The sequence below is a fragment of the Notolepis coatsorum genome (assembly GCF_963971535.1).
Source record: "Notolepis coatsorum genome assembly, chromosome: 1".
Classification (NCBI taxonomy): Eukaryota; Metazoa; Chordata; class Actinopteri; order Aulopiformes; family Paralepididae; genus Notolepis; species Notolepis coatsorum.
Window position 1 is genome coordinate 124,276,397 of NC_140165.1, and position 18,494 is coordinate 124,294,890.

An 18,494-nucleotide genomic window follows, 5' to 3' on the forward strand; every position below is an offset into this window, starting at 1 on the left:
GCAGTAGATTCTCTAACTTGACTCACTCCCCCACTCCGCCACTAGATGGTAGTACAGACTTATATCTAAATATTCCCCTATGGGTAATGAAAACTCCCCAGCACTACCCCCCCCCTCCGCCACTAGGTGGCGACCTACTCCTCCTCTATGGTGTTTTAGTTGACGTGTCACTTCCTGGTTCTTTATCTGTTGTTATCTCCTCGTGGCTCCTTTGCGGCCATCTTGACTCGGTGCAAATGGCTACTCTCTCAAACAAACGGCCGCTGCCCTCCTTTTTCAAGGCCTAACAACAAAACAACCGTCTCTTAGAGTCTCGTCGGCCAAACAGGTCATAATGATGTCTGCAGGTCACATGACAATAGATGATCTACTAAACATGCACGTACTGAACAGGTCAAAAATAAACTGAATGCCAAATGACGGTAGGTCTGAAAAACGTAGGTAGATTCTCCCGACTCACAGTCCTGCGTTCCCGCCTCTTGCGAGGAAAACAACCCTTATATTACAGACCAACAAAAATGGAATTAACCCCTTAGAACACTGCCTTCCTTCACCGGCCCGTTTGTTTTTCATTCCCTGTAGATAAAACCCATCTTGGTTTTTCAAAACACCATGGCTCTCTGCTCATATTATTACAGCTGGCTTCTCTGTCGCTTCTTATTTACGGATGCACTATCTGTTTGTTTTTATTTGGCTTAAAAGATCAAAACAACCGTGTGTGCACAGTGAACTCACATCTTTCTCCTAAGCGCTGTTTCTCCTACAGCGCTGGTCCGCCTCATGACCGCTCGACTCGACGCTCTCTCCCAGGGCTGGCCGGCCTTGCTCGATCATGATTCTCCCACACAAATCAAATCAAATTTATTTATAGGGCCCGACAACACACGTTAATGTCCCCATGGGCCGTACAGATCTTCTTTAAACAAGTCAAGAAGAAAACATAACAATAAGTCAAGAACAGAACAAGAACACCATAAGGTCCAAACATTTTTAGATGAATGCAAATAAATGAAAGAATGCAAGCACTCCCAGACATGCCCCACGCGAAGGTAAGGAAAAACTCACTAAAACCTAACAATAGGGAAAAAAGCTCCACAGGCAGTGTGGAGGAGAGAAACCTTAGAAGGGCCATTCAAGGGGGGATCTCCCTTCTTAGATGTTGGTGATAGTAGTGTTGCAGACGGACAGTTGGTAAGCATGCACTCATGTGTGTAGTGGAACACAGATGAGTGCATGCAATAGCAACTGTACATTTTGAAAAATGAAAGATAGAGCTAATAGCGATAGCAACTGAACATTTTGAAAGATTAAAGATAGAGCTGATAGCGAATCTATTTGAGGCACAGGGGCGGCGCAAAGAGGGTCACGTCCTCCCTGTTTTAGTCAAGGGACATTTAACACTCCGGTCGTTGCTCAGGGACAGCCAGAGACAGGGAGATAGGGGGCGGCGCAGAGAGGGTCGCGAACTTCCCGACATCATCGCGGGACATCCGGCACTCCGGTCACCACTACGAGACCTCCGGAGACAGGGGGGCACGCAGAGGACAGCAAGTCATAGGGAGACAGGGAGACGGGACAGGCGTTAGACAGCTCATGAGATTGTAGTAGGCGGACATAGCAATAGATACAAGTGGTAGGCATATATGTGAATGGAGTAGATATATGAAGTAGGCGTATTATGTGAATAGAATAGAAGTACTTAACCCAGCAATGAAACCGTGTTGACTGTTAATCTGTTAACAGTCTGTTAATACTGTTAATCAGTTGACAGGACCACGGACAGACGGCGGTGAATAACTGATCCAAGGCCTCGGAGGTGCATGTAGAGCAGTCACTACAATCTTGGCCAAGACACACGATGACTGTTGTCCACTGTCGCCCCATTATTGAAAAAGTCTTTATCCGTTGCTCTTATCTCTTGCAAATCCGGCTACCATCGGCAACCAACTGTTCCCGTTGTTTTTATCTCTTGCAAATCCGGCTGTCATCGGCACCAACTGTTCCCGTTGTTTTTATCTCTTGCAAATCCGGCTGTCATCGGCAACCAACTGTTAGATCCTGATCAAACTGGCCAGTATCACGTCTTCGTCTGTTTTGGCTCTCCATCCAATTCCTCTGCGTTGTGTCATTTTAATGGTCCTGACGTCTCTATACTGGCTGATAAGATCCTTATCTCTCCCTGTTAGTACTATCCGCAAACCATAATAATTCTCCACCTCCGTAAGAATCCGACACTTCGACAACGTGAAATACCTTACAAGGAAAAGCGTGTTTATTTCTCTGAACAGAAACCTCAGCTCAGATGTTAACAGATTGTATTGTCCTTGAAGAGTCTATTCTAATGACCTTTCGGTGTGTTCAGTCTATCTAATGATCTCTCAGTCCGGTCTATTGTCCCTCTGTTATTCAGTCCAACAGTGGTCAGGCCTGTTCGTTAGCCAATACCATCCTCGTGGTAGCCGAAGCTAATGATGATGTGGCATTCTTCCTCCCCCCCCCCCCTCCTCTCTGTGATGAGAGGAGAGAGTATCTCGGTCTCTTCCCTCCTGTGGGATTCGTTTCTTTGGTCTGCCTCACACCCGGAAACACTGTTCGACTTCAATTCAATTTATTTAATGACCACACAGCCAGGCTGGTGGAATTTAGTTTCAGTGCAGGTTTCATAGCAGTTCCAACATAAAAACATAAAACCACAAAAACATAGAACATATAACATCACTTACAGCGTACATAAAAGAAAACACAATTACATAGATACAGTTCAGAGTTTGTGAGTTTGTCCATGTCCATGTCAGCAGAGGTAAGGGGGGTTGCGGGGGGTACTGCAGGGGGGGGGGGGGGTGCTACAGGGAGTTCAGTGTCCGTATGGCAGTGGGGAAGAAGCTGTTTTTGAACCGGGTTGTTTTGGTGGTCAGGGATCTGTAGCGCCTCCCGGAGGGCAGCAGCTGGAAGATGTGGTGTGCTGGGTGAGTGGGGTCGGAGATGATTTTCCTGGCTCTCCTGATTGTAATTTGGCGGTGGAGTGATTCGAGGGAAGGGAGGGGGGTGCAGATTATTTTTGAGGATTTATTGATGATTCTTTGTAGTTTGTTTTTTGAGTGAGTGTCCAGATTGCTGTACCAAACAGTTATGGAGAAGGTGAGGATGCTTTGTATAATGGCCTGGTAGAAACGGAGCAAGAGATGTTTATTGACTCTGTATTTCTTAAGCTGGCGGAGGAAGAAGAGTCTTTGATTTGCTTTTTTGTGTATGTGGTCTGTGTTGGTTTTCCATTTGAGATTATTGCTTATGTGAGTGCCGAGAAATTTGAAGGAATCTGTGGTGATTATGGGTTTGCCGGAGATGGATATGGGGGTTTTGGACTTATAGATCTTCGTCGTCGCAACGACGGCCCACCCCTTTCTGGTTGTCATGTGCCGTGCTGTCATGACAACTGCTAAATAACCTTTACACACATCAAAACGCAGTTTTCTACTGTTTCATTAAGATGAACCCCTCTCCCTCGCTCTCGCTATCAGTTTGTTCTTACAAGGAATTCAAAACATTCTCTCGCTGGCAGTGTGCCTCACAACAATCACCCTGCTCTACTGAACCACCGTCTCCTGCTTCCATGCACATTTCGATCTCACCGTTTTAGCTGTGGTCATCTCCCCCCAATCTATACATCACATACATTGAAAAAGCACCCCAAATCCTTCAGGAGCAATTAGGGGTTAAGTGTCTTGCTCAAGGACACTTTTGATGCACTACCAGGAGGAGCGGGAATCGAACCTGGAACCTTCCGATTACCAGACGACCGCTCTACCTTCTGAGCCACTGTCGTGGCTGCCTAATATAGCATTACAAATGTGGGTGTGAACAGCTAAAATAGCTCATAATGATGTATATCTTCTAATTCGTTTATTGACGAAACATGATAAGATATTGGCTTATTGTAAGAGCTTGCTCTAGATTACAGTCCTCACAGAATAATCCATTATAGCTGTATTCATGTACCATGGTGCCACGTTGACCAATGTGTAAAAAAAGGGGTTCTTCTGTTTGTTCCAGAGCCGACCTTTGACCCCTCCATAGCAAATTGTGACTTTGAGGAAGATCTGTGTCGCTACTACCAGGAGAGAGTGGAGAGCAAGGTGTGGAACAGAGTGTCAGTCAAGCCCAACGCCTACAGGGTGGGAGACCACACCACTGGCACAGGTGAGTCAGGCCTACAGGGTGGGAGACCACACCACTGGCACAGGTGAGTCAGGCCTACAGGGTGGGAGACCACACCACTGGCACAGGTGAGTCAGGCCTACAGGGTGGGAGACCACACCACTGGCACAGGTGAGTCAGGCCTACAGGGTGGGAGAGACAGGTGAGCCAGGCCTACAGGGTGGGAGACCACACCACTGGCACAGGTGAGTCAGGCCTACATGGTGGGAGACCACACCACTGGCACAGGTGAGTCAGGCCTACAGGGTGGGAGACCACACCACTGGCACATGTGAGTCAGGCCTACAGGGTGGGAGACCACACCACTGGCACAGGTGAGTCAGGCCTACAGGGTGGGAGACCACACCACTGGCACAGGTGAGTCAGGCCTACAGGGTGGGAGGACAGGTGAGTCAGGCCTACAGGGTGGGAGGGACAGGTGAGTCAGGCCTACAGGGTGGGAGGGACAGGTGAGTCAGGCCTACAGGGTGGGAGGGACAGGTGAGTCAGGCCTACAGGGTGGGAGGGACAGGTGAGTCAGGCCTACAGGGTGGGAGGACAGGTGAGCCAGGCCTACAGGGTGGGAGGACAGGTGAGCCAGGCCTACAGGGTGGGAGGACAGGTGAGCCAGGCCTACAGGGTGGGAGGGACAGGTGAGCCAGGCCTACAGGGTGGGAGGGACAGGTGAGCCAGGCCTACATGGTGGGGGGGACAGGTGAGTCAGGCCTACAGGGTGGGAGGGACAGGTGAGCCAGGCCTACATGGTGGGGGGGACAGGTGAGTCAGCCTACAGGGTGGGAGGGACAGGTGAGTCAGGCCTACAGGGTGGGAGGGACAGGTGAGTCAGGCCTACAGGGTGGGAGGGACAGGTGAGTCAGGCCTACAGGGTGGGAGGGACAGGTGAGCCAGGCCTACAGGGTGGGAGGACAGGTGAGCCAGGCCTACAGGGTGGGAGGACAGGTGAGCCAGGCCTACAGGGTGGGAGGGACAGGTGAGCCAGGCCTACAGGGTGGGAGGGACAGGTGAGTCAGGCCTACAGGGTGGGAGGGACAGGTGAGCCAGGCCTACATGGTGGGGGGGACAGGTGAGTCAGGCCTACAGGGTGGGAGGGACAGGTGAGCCAGGCCTACATGGTGGGGGGGACAGGTGAGTCAGCCTACAGGGTGGGAGGGACAGGTGAGTCAGGCCTACAGGGTGGGAGGGACAGGTGAGTCAGTCCTACAGGGTGGGAGGGACAGGTGAGTCAGGCCTTGTCCACACATAGCTTTTTCTATGGGATTGGCCTTTACCGGCAACATCACCTCCTGGTTTGGGAATAGCACTGCACAAGACCGAAGCAGACTACAAAGAGTGACACGTTCAGCCGAACTCACAATTGGAGGGGGGCTCCCCACCCTCCAGAACATTTACAACAAGCGTTGCAAGGGCAAGGCTAAGAGAATCATTAAAGACTCCAGTCACCCGAACAACTGCCTCTTTGAACTGCTGCGGTCAGGCAAGCGATACCGGAGTCTCAAGGCGAGCACAGAAAGACTCAGAAGAAGCTTCTATCCCCAGGCCATCAGGCTGCTAAACGAACAATGAATGAACACTACACAACAACAACCACCAAACGCACATAGCACACACATCCACACGCACACACTCACTTTAAACAAACACACTGTAGCACCCACTCCACACACTTTATAGCACACACCCACTTTAAACAAACACACTGTAGCACCCACTCCCCACACTTTATATTTATTGATGAAGGATTGCACTACAACTCGTACACCTCACTGTAAATTGTACCTAAAATTGTACCTCATCCCATTTCTGCTTTGCACTAGATAGTACTGTACATTAGTACACTGCATAGTATTGTATATTATATGGTAACTCAGAACATTGTACATATGTCTATACCGAACACTGTGACCTCATTTTTCTTCTTCTAAATTACATGCTATATTATGTTATTTGATACTATCTTGTCTAGCACAGTCTCTGGAGCGTAACAGTAAGAAGCATTTTGTATGAAAGTATTCTGTACTTCTGTATGACAACTATTAAAGAACTTGAACTTGAACTAGTTCACACTGGGTTTTAGGTCACTGAAAACAGACCTTTTTGAAAACTCCTGCCAGGGTGAAGATTTTCAGTTTTTTTTAAAACACAGCGTATTCGTGTGGACGGGTGAAATCGGAGCTTATGAAAAATGCTGACATCATGACTAATGGCCCCATCCACGCGTATTATAGATATTCTTGAAAATGTTGTATTTTCTCTGCAATCAGGACCATGGAGAGCTCCCTGCAGCCTCCCATCCAGGTCACTGTCATGCACTTGTCCTAATACACTAACCTACACTGTAGCACTCAACACTTTGATGAACATTGTTACTCAGCTGATAGAGTCGTGCCCTTCCTTCCTGATGACTTGTCGTACAGAACCTGTAAGTCGCTTCGGATAAAAGCGTTCAGCTAAATGACTAAATGTAAATGTAAACGTGAGCATGGTGTTTAGGCACAGGGCAGTACATCTCATGACCACAGGGTGCCAATCCTCTATAGTGCAGCTTTAACCCATAACGTTAACCTTGTGTGGAGAGATGTAAAGTCAAGATACATTATCTCCGGTTAGGGTTAGAGATGTAAAGTCTAGACAAGATAATAAAGATAACTACAGTACATTATCTCCGGTTAGGGTTAGAGATGTAAAGTCTAGACAAGATAATAAAGATAACTACAGTATATTATCTCCGGTTGGAAATAATAACAATTGCTATCAATAGCTGAGTTGAAAATTACACAATTGCTCAGTTGTGAGAGACATATTTGAGAGTAAAATGTCTTGAATGTTTCCGCCGCCTCAGGCTCTCTCCTGCTGGCCAACGCCCGTTTCACGTCGAGGCCCGGCTACGTGGGTCGACTCCACGGCCCCTTTCTGCCGGAGAACCACAAGTACTGCCTGAGGTTCTACTACATGCTCCACGGCTTCAGAAAGGTGGACAACGCCCTCTCTCTCTACATCTACGACGAGCACAACGTGGCCCAGGAGAAGGTGTGGAGTCTGACGGACAGCACCAGGGACATCTGGACAGAGGTGGAGATCACCTACAGCAAGCCCATGGCCACAAAGGTACTGGGGGACTGGGGGCCTGGGGGACTGGGGGCCTGGGGGACTGGGGGCACAAAGGTACTGGGGGCCTGGGGGCACAAAGGTACTGGAGGACTGGGGGACTGGGGGCCTGGGGGACTGGGGGCACAAAGGTACTGGGGGACTGGGGGCCTGGGGGCACAAAGGTACTGGAGGACTGGGGGCCTGGGGGACTGGAGGACTGGAGGACTGGGGGACTGGGGACTGGAGGACTGGGGGACTGGAGAACTGGGGGACTGGAGGACTGGGGGACTGGAGGACTGGGGGACTGGAGGACTGGGGGACTGGAGGACTGGGGGACTGGAGGACTGGAGGACTGGAGGACTGGGGGACTGGGGGACTGGGGGCCTGGGGGACTGGAGGACTGGGGGACTGGGGGCCTGGGGACTGGAGGACTGGTGGACTGGGGGACTGGGGGACTGGAGGACTGGGGGACTGGGGGCCTGGAGGACTGGGGGACTGGAGGACTGGGGGACTGGGGCCACACAGGTACTGGAGGACTGGGGGACTGGGGCCACACAGGTACTGGAGGACTGGGGGACTGGGGCCACAAAGGTACTGGAGGACTGGGGGACTGGGGCCACAAAGGTACTGGAGGACTGGGGGACTGGGGGACTGGAGGACTGGGGGACTGGGGGACTGGGGACTGGGGGCCTGGGGGACTGGGGGACTGGGGCCACACAGGTACTGGAGGACTGGGGGACTGGGGCCACAAAGGTACTGGAGGACTGGGGGACTGGGGCCACAAAGGTACTGGAGGACTGGGGGACTGGGGGCCTGGGGGACTGGAGGACTGGGGGACTGGGGGACTGGGGACTGGGGGACTGGAGGACTGGGGGACTGGGGGACTGGGGGCCTGGGGACTGGAGGACTGGTGGACTGGGGGACTGGGGGACTGGAGGACTGGGGGACTGGAGGACTGGGGGACTGGAGGACTGGGGGACTGGAGGACTGGGGGACTGGGGGCCTGGAGGACTGGGGGACTGGAGGACTGGGGGACTGGGGCCACACAGGTACTGGAGGACTGGGGGACTGGGGCCACACAGGTACTGGAGGACTGGGGGACTGGGGCCACAAAGGTACTGGAGGACTGGGGGACTGGGGCCACAAAGGTACTGGAGGACTGGGGGACTGGGGCCACGTTATTTGCCTTGCTGAGTGTACATGGTCCTCATTCCAATCAATTGAAAATGTTACACATTTAAAGGCTGGAAAACAATACACAGGTCACAACATGTTTACAGGAAAGTTTTGGAGTTATATTTGGAGTGTATTTCGTGACTGTTGGGAACTTGGCTACACTGGCACACCTACTTCCAGTGAATGACGCTAAGCTAGGCTAACGGTGTGGCTGTTCCCTAAGCCTAATGCATGCACAGAGACGAAAAGGGTAGATGGCAAATAAGCGAATTTCCCAAAAGGTTGGCGTGTTCCTTTAACTGGAATTCAAATTAAGGGTTTTTTTATACCAACAAATGCTGTGACCTAATAACTGTATTATTATTTTGTAATGTTACACATTTGATTATTCAATTGTTGCTTATTGAATCAGACCCTTTCACATTTGCATACATAACACACTTAATAGATAAAGATAAGATGGATATGACAGACCAGGTGCAGAAATAGAGTCAAGTAGGTCTGTGGCTGTATTGATGCAGACGAACGGATGGATAGATATATAAGTAGATGGATGGGTTAGAGGAACGGATGGATAGATATATAAGTAGATGGATGGGTTAGAGGAACGGATGGATAGATGAAGTGGTACTCAGTCCTTGTCTCCTTCTCCCAGGTGGTGTTTGTCAGCATCTGTAAGACCCTGTGGGACTGTGGCCTGGTAGCCATCGATGACATCACAGTCCACCTGGGGGACTGTCAGATCACAGCAGGTATGATCTCAGACTGTCAGATCACAGCAGGTATGATCTCAGACTGTCAGATCACAGCAGGTATGATCTCAGACTGTCAGATCACAGCAGGTATGATCTCAGAGTGTCAGATCACAGCAGGTATGATCTCAGAGTGTCAGATCACAGCAGGTATGATCTCAGACTGTCAGATCACAGCAGGTATGATCTCAGACTGTCAGATCACAGCAGGTATGATCTCAGAGTGTCAGATCACAGCAGGTATGATCTCAGAGTGTCAGATCACAGCAGGTATGATCTCAGAGTGTCAGATCACAGCAGGTATGATCTCAGAGTGTCAGATCACAGCAGGTATGATCTCAGACTGTCAGATCACAGCAGGTATGATCTCAGAGTGTCAGATCACAGCAGGTATGATCTCAGAGTGTCAGATCACAGCAGGTATGATCTCAGAGTGTCAGATCACAGCAGGTATGATCTCAGACTGTCAGATCACAGCAGGTATGATCTCAGACTGTCAGATCACAGCAGGTATGATCTCAGAGTGTCAGATCACAGCAGGTATGATCTCAGACTATCTATAATGATGTGCCTCCTGTATTCATATCACTTGACCTCCTGGAGTGGCCAGTAAATTACGGAAAAAGATTGGCTTTTTTTTAAATATTTTATTTTGATTTTACATTATTCAAAACATACACAAACGACAATACTGAGACAATTACAGGACACTAGGACAGTAATAACAGCAACAATAACAACGACTATATGTGGGTGCCTATATACCTATAACGCCTATGGTAAATCCGTTGTAAATGTGTGGGATAAAGTGATAGAGGTCCCTACATATGTAAACAAACACATCAGGGCCCTATTCCCCGTACCTGGTTCAACTAAGTCGATCAAGAGTCCCATTATCCAGATTCAATTAACCCGATGTTTGAATCCGGGATTTTCCTGTTCCTCGAAGGTGGATTCAGTCTCGTTCATTTGAACCAGACTTGAGACTCAGGATAATTGCGCGCGCCCGCCTCAGCTGAAAAGACAGCAAGTGTCGATAGCAGAAATCCTGATTTTCTAACGGCATTGATTGATTGATTGATTTAAAACTTTATTAACAGATTGCAGAATGGGTATAATGCAGTACGGCTCAATAGCCTCGCCGACAAGTTAAATGCATAATCTATAGGCTAATTTTAAATCCCTCATTACCCCAATCAATCAGATTATATTTCTTTAAACTTACCTGCTGGCAGTATAGGCTTATGGAATGAATAATCGAATGAGATCTTGCTAGCGAAAATAATTAGTTCAGCTCTTTCAGAATAACGATAAAAACAAGCCCAAATAGTATATCTAATTGATATGAATTATATCATGAGGATATCTGTATGTGCTTAGGTATTATGTACTATATAAATACATGGTTTCCAAAGAGAGGCTTGGAGGAAGGCTTGCAGTTACACTATTAATCAGGTTTTAATCTGTTTCGGACCTAATCCATACATGCATTGAATTGATTACAATTTGGTTTATACCAGTGACACCTCATGTTCATCATCAGATAACATTGCTTGAAAAGATAAATGCATTTTCTCAAATTCATTCATCAAAAACATCAAAGGCTCATTCAATTTATCAAGTCACGTCACGTCATCAAATCCATCAAACAGCGCATCTCCTCATATATTTGAATCCCAGTTACAATATCACAATAACGTGTGACACTGTCACAGTGATACAATTAAATACTCCACAGATTCAGATTCCTCATAATTCTCATAATATCCACAATCCGCGCATTGAATGAAACGCATCCGGGTGCTCCGTTAAGCAAATACACAGCGAAGAATATTAAACGAATCAGAGCCAAACACCCGATAGGTTTCATTCATTAAAAATATCCCAGCGGGATTCACATTTGCAATGATCCGTTTAGTCCGTTATTAAAATAACTGTGTGTCGCGACTCGCGAGCGCCGTATCCGTATAAATATGACGTGCATTATATAGGACAAAGTAAATTCATAGGCTGAATATGATTTATTATCAGCGTTACTGTAGACCTATTATTTTACATTTCAAACGAAGCACAAAAACATAATTCAGAATGGCATAATGGGATCTAGACTGTGAGAAATATTTCAGGAAAGGAGCTGGGATTTCTTTGCGGGGGCGTGGCCATGGTTCATCCAGCTAACTGAACTTAACCCTGCCCTCGACCAGGTTCAAACTTTTTGATCTGTTGTCATAGTGATTTAGACAATCGAGCGTCGGGGAATGGAAAGGTCTGGCTTAAGTCAAGCTATGCTGAAAATTATCCGGCTAACTCAGTTAGCCAGGTACGGGGAACGGGGCCCAGGAAAACAGAAACAAAAAACAAACAACAAAAGAAAAAAAACAGAACAAAAAATAACAATATTTTCAGAATATAAAACTACACCAGAATATAAAAGTACACCAGAATATAAAAGTACACCAGAATATAAAGAATATAAAAGTACACCAGAATATAAAAGTACACCAGAATATAAAGAATATAAAAGTACACCAGAATATAAAAGTACACCAGAATATAAAGAATATAAAAGTACACCAGAATATAAAACTACACCAGAATATAAAAGTACACCAGAATATAAAAGTACACCAGAATATAAAGAATATAAAAGTACACCAGAATAGAAAACTATACCAGAATATAAAACTACACCAGAATATAAAACTACACCAGAATAGAAAACTACACCAGAATAGAAAACTACACCAGAATATAAAAGTACACCAGAATATAAAGAATATAAAAGTACACCAGAATATAAAAGTACACCAGAATATAGTGAATATAAAACTACACCAGAATATAAAAGTACACCAGAATATAAAAGTACACCAGAATATAAAGAATATAAAAGTACACCAGAATATAAAAGTACACCAGAATATAAAGAATATAAAAGTACACCAGAATATAAAAGTACACCAGAATATAAAAGTACACCAGAATATAAAAGTACACCAGAATATAAAGAATATAAAAGTACACCAGAATATAAAAGTACACCAGAATATAGTGAATATAAAACTACACCAGAATATAAAAGTACACCAGAATATAAAGAATATAAAACTACACCAGAATATAAAAGTACACCAGAATATAAAGAATATAAAAGTACACCAGAATATAAAACTACACCAGAATATAAAAGTACACGAGAATATAAAACTACACCAGAATATAAAACTACACCAGAATATAAAAGTACACGAGAATATAAAAGTACACGAGAATATAAAACTACACCAGAATATAAAAGTACACCAGAATATAAAACTACACCAGAATATAAAAGTACACCAGAATATAAAAGTACACAAGAATATAAAAGTACACGAGAATATAAAAGTACACCAGAATATAAAACTACACCAGAATATAAAAGTACACCAGAATATAAAACTACACCAGAATATAAAAGTACACCAGAATATAAAACTACACCAGAATATAAAAGTACACCAGAATATAAAACTACACCAGAATATAAAACTACACCAGAATATAAAGAATATAAAAGTACACCAGAATATAAAAGTACACCAGAATATAAAGAATATAAAAGTACACCAGAATATAAAAGTACACCAGAATATAAAGAATATAAAAGTACACCAGAATATAAAAGTACACCAGAATATAAAAGTACACCAGAATATAAAAGTACACCAGAATATAAAGAATTAAAAAGTAGACCAGAATATAAAAGTACACCAGAATATAAAGAATATAAAAGTACACCAGAATATAAAAGTACACCAGAATATAAAGAATATAAAACTACACCAGAATATAAAAGTACACCAGAATATAAAGAATATAAAAGTACACCAGAATATAAAACTACACCAGAATATAAAAGTACACCAGAATATAAAGAATATAAAACTACACCAGAATATAAAAGTACACCAGAATATAAAACTACACCAGAATATAAAAGTACACCAGAATATAAAACTACACCAGAATATAAAAGTACACCAGAATATAAAACTACACCAGAATATAAAAGTACACCAGAATATAAAACTACACCAGAATATAAAACTACACCAGAATATAAAACTACACCAGAATATAAAGAATATAAAAGTACACCAGAATATAAAAGTACACCAGAATATAAAGAATATAAAAGTACACCAGAATATAAAAGTACACCAGAATATAAAGAATATAAAAGTACACCAGAATATAAAAGTACACCAGAATATAAAAGTACACCAGAATATAAAAGTACACCAGAATATAAAGAATTAAAAAGTAGACCAGAATATAAAAGTACACCAGAATATAAAGAATATAAAAGTACACCAGAATATAAAAGTACACCAGAATATAAAGAATATAAAACTACACCAGAATATAAAAGTACACCAGAATATAAAGAATATAAAAGTACACCAGAATATAAAACTACACCAGAATATAAAAGTACACCAGAATATAAAGAATATAAAACTACACCAGAATATAAAAGTACACCAGAATATAAAAGTACACCAGAATATAAAAGTACACCAGAATAGAAAAGTACACCAGAATATAAAAGTACACCAGAATATAAAGAATATAAAACTACACCAGAATATAAAAGTACAGAATAGAAAAGTACACCAGAATAGAAAAGTACACCAGAATAGAAAACTACACCAGAATATAAAGAATATAAAAGTACACCAGAATAGAAAACTATACCAGAATATAAAACTACACCAGAATATAAAACTACACCAGAATAGAAAACTACACCAGAATAGAAAAGTACACCAGAATATAAAGAATATAAAAGTACACCAGAACATAAAAGTACACCAGAATATAAGAGTACACCAGAATATAAAGAATATAAAAGTACACCAGAATAGAAAAGTACACCAGAATAGAAAAGTACACCAGAATATAAAACTACACCAGAATATAAAACTACACCAGAATATAAAAGTACACCAGAATAGAAAAGTACACCATAAAAGTACACCAGAATATAAAAGTACACCAGAATATGATGCTACTAACAAGAGCTACAGTAATAACATGATGCTACTAACAAGAGCTACAGTAATAATATGATGCTACTAACAAGAGCTACAGTAATAACATGATGCTACTAACAAGAGCTACAGTAATAATAACATGATGCTACTAACAAGAGCTACAGTAATAACATGATGCTACTAACAAGAGCTACAGTAATAACATGATGCTACTAACAAGAGCTACAGTAATAACATGATGCTACTAACAAGAGCTACAGTAATAATATGATGCTACTAACAAGAGCTACAGTAATAACATGATGCTACTAACAAGAGCTACAGTAATAATAACATGATGCTACTAACAAGAGCTACAGTAATAACATGATGCTACTAACAAGAGCTACAGTAATAACATGATGCTACTAACAAGAGCTACAGTAATAACATGATGCTACTAACAAGAGCTACAGTAATAACATGATGCTACTAACAAGAGCTACAGTAATAATAACATGATGCTACTAACAGCAGCTACAGTAATAATATGATGCTACTAACAAGAGCTACAATAATAACATGATGCTACTAACAAGAGCTACAGTAATAACATGATGCTACTAACAAGAGCTACAGTAATAACATGATGCTACTAACAAGAGCTACAGTAATAATATGATGCTACTAACAAGAGCTACAGTAATAATATGATGCTACTAACAAGAGCTACAGTAATAATAACATGATGCTACTAACAAGAGCTACAGTAATAATATGATGCTACTAACAAGAGCTACAGTAATAATATGATGCTACTGACAAGAGCTACAGTAATAACATGATGCTACTGACAAGAGCTACAGTAATAATAACATGATGCTACTAACAAGAGCTACAGTAATAACATGATGCTACTAACAAGAGCTACAGTAATAATATGATGCTACTAACAAGAGCTACAGTAATAATATGATGCTACTAACAAGAGCTACAGTAATAACATGATGCTACTAACAAGAGCTACAGTAATAATATGATGCTACTGACAAGAGCTACAGTAATAACATGATGCTACTGACAAGAGCTACAGTAATAATAACATGATGCTACTAACAAGAGCTACAGTAATAACATGATGCTACTAACAAGAGCTACAGTAATAACATGATGCTACTAACAAGAGCTACAGTAATAATAACATGATGCTACTAACAAGAGCTACAGTAATAACATGATGCTACTAACAAGAGCTACAGTAATAACATGATGCTACTAACAAGAGCTACAGTAATAATATGATGCTACTAACAAGAGCTACAGTAATAACATGATGCTACTAACAAGAGCTACAGTAATAATAACATGATGCTACTAACAAGAGCTACAGTAATAACATGATGCTACTAACAAGAGCTACAGTAATAACATGATGCTACTAACAAGAGCTACAGTAATAATAACATGATGCTACTAACAAGAGCTACAGTAATAACATGATGCTACTAACAAGAGCTACAGTAATAACATGATGCTACTAACAAGAGCTACAGTAATAACATGATGCTACTAACAAGAGCTACAGTAATAATATGATGCTACTAACAAGAGCTACAGTAATAACATGATGCTACTAACAAGAGCTACAGTAATAATAACATGATGCTACTAACAAGAGCTACAGTAATAACATGATGCTACTAACAAGAGCTACAGTAATAACATGATGCTACTAACAAGAGCTACAGTAATAACATGATGCTACTAACAAGAGCTACAGTAATAACATGATGCTACTAACAAGAGCTACAGTAATAATAACATGATGCTACTAACAGCAGCTACAGTAATAATATGATGCTACTAACAAGAGCTACAATAATAACATGATGCTACTAACAAGAGCTACAGTAATAACATGATGCTACTAACAAGAGCTACAGTAATAACATGATGCTACTAACAAGAGCTACAGTAATAATATGATGCTACTAACAAGAGCTACAGTAATAATATGATGCTACTAACAAGAGCTACAGTAATAATAACATGATGCTACTAACAAGAGCTACAGTAATAATATGATGCTACTAACAAGAGCTACAGTAATAATATGATGCTACTGACAAGAGCTACAGTAATAACATGATGCTACTGACAAGAGCTACAGTAATAATAACATGATGCTACTAACAAGAGCTACAGTAATAACATGATGCTACTAACAAGAGCTACAGTAATAATATGATGCTACTAACAAGAGCTACAGTAATAATATGATGCTACTAACAAGAGCTACAGTAATAACATGATGCTACTAACAAGAGCTACAGTAATAATATGATGCTACTGACAAGAGCTACAGTAATAACATGATGCTACTGACAAGAGCTACAGTAATAATAACATGATGCTACTAACAAGAGCTACAGTAATAACATGATGCTACTAACAAGAGCTACAGTAATAATATGATGCTACTGACAAGAGCTACAGTAATAACATGATGTTACTAACAAGAGCTACAGTAATAATATGATGCTACTGACAAGAGCTACAGTAATAACATGATGCTACTAACAAGAGCTACAGTAATAATATGATGCTACTAACAAGAGCTACAGTAATAACATGATGCTACTAACAAGAGCTACAGTAATAATATGATGCTACTAACAAGAGCTACAGTAATAACATGATGCTACTAACAAGAGCTACAGTAATAACATGATCTGAAATAATTAGGGATGCTCGATATTGGCTTTTTTACCAATACCGACTCTTGTCCAACTCTTAATTTCCGATACCGATATCAACCGATACCGATATATGCAGGGTTTCCCCGTCCAAAAAACGGAATAATTTCAGGTAACTAATAATTTCACTGGATATATATATAACAAATATTGTTATTGTTTTTTTTGTTTTTAAACCGATACCGATATTTTCCGATATCACATTTTACTGCCGATATCAGCCGATAATATCGGTCGGCCGATAATATCGGACATCCCTAGAAATAATGAAAAAAATAAATCTAACCCTAACTAACTAACTAACTAACTAACTAACTAACTGTCATGCACTTGTCCTAATAAACTAACCTACACTGTAACACGCAACACTTTGATGAACATTGTTACTCAGCTGATAGAGTCGTGCCCTTCTTGCTGTCTTGTCGTACAGAACTTGTAAGTCGCTTTGGATAAAAGCGTTCAACTAAATGACTAAATGTAAAATGTAAATGTACGGAACTCAGAACTCTAAAGCTATTCATGGGAGGACTGTTGTTTGCTGCACCGTGCACAAGTCTGGGGTGACTGGAGAACAAATGTAAACTGCAGTTAACCGCGAGCTTCTCCGAAGTATGGAGGCACTGTGTGGTTTTACTCTCGTCTTGTGCAGCCAAACCACAGCCTGGGCTGGGTCCTCGACGTGAACATCCACCCCCCAAAATAGATTTCACATTATACTGTATTTATGAACATGGCCAGTTCAGTCTACAACTGTGTCCACGGGGCAGGTCTTAACTAGAATCATGAGAGCCCTTTAAGCAAGATAATTATTATATTATAATGTAATATCACGATATTATTATATATTTCTGCTGGAGAAGCAGGAGCTTGGCTTGCGGAGGCCGTGACGGCAGCCAGGGACGTCTCACGCCCATTTGGACACTTTTCAAAACAATAAAATGAGGCTCTTTTGGATGTAATAACTTGCGCAAACATTACGAGTCCATGAATCAGTGCAAATTAATTCCATATGTGAAATTTACACATCATGTATTTGGGGGGGGGGTTCATACCCTTGAAAGATGAGGCGCTGTGGAAACATCTGCAGGGCCATCTGTACTGTTAGAGGTCAGAGGTCACAGGCACAGCTGCTTTCACAAGTGGTCTGGAGCACAAACGAGGCTGGTCTTCAGGTCCCTGTTTAGAGCGAGAGGCCTTGCAGCGAGGAGGGGACCAGAGGAGAGAGCGAGTGAAGTTTGACGTTTAGATGTGAAATACGTGGGAAAATAAATGTTGTTATCAGGGGGTTTTATTAGTTATGTATACGATAAAAGCCATCTATTTTTATTACTGCTTATCATAATCCTGATATACTCGAGGTTATCGCTGTTGTTGTTGCGGCAGAAAACTTTTATCGAAAGAAAAAGGGGGGGGGGGGGTTGTCTGTTCTGGAATGAAGATGAACGACCTCATTTCTATTATACGTGGGGTCATGGGGTCATGAGACTTGC

The 18,494-nt window shown here is 42.5% G+C and overlaps 1 protein-coding gene across 2 annotated transcripts in view; it reads left to right on the forward strand.

Moving 5' to 3' along the window:
* mamdc2a (MAM domain containing 2a) overlaps positions 1-18,494 on the forward strand; it is a 139,506-nt gene that overhangs the window by 102,524 nt on the left and 18,488 nt on the right. For both annotated transcript variants that reach the window (XM_084319567.1, XM_084319568.1), the window contains exons 8-10: positions 4,051-4,197; positions 7,055-7,320; positions 9,134-9,230. In XM_084319567.1, the coding sequence (XP_084175693.1) occupies positions 4,051-4,197; positions 7,055-7,320; positions 9,134-9,230 (510 nt within the window). The remainder of the gene's footprint in view (positions 1-4,050; positions 4,198-7,054; positions 7,321-9,133; positions 9,231-18,494) is intronic.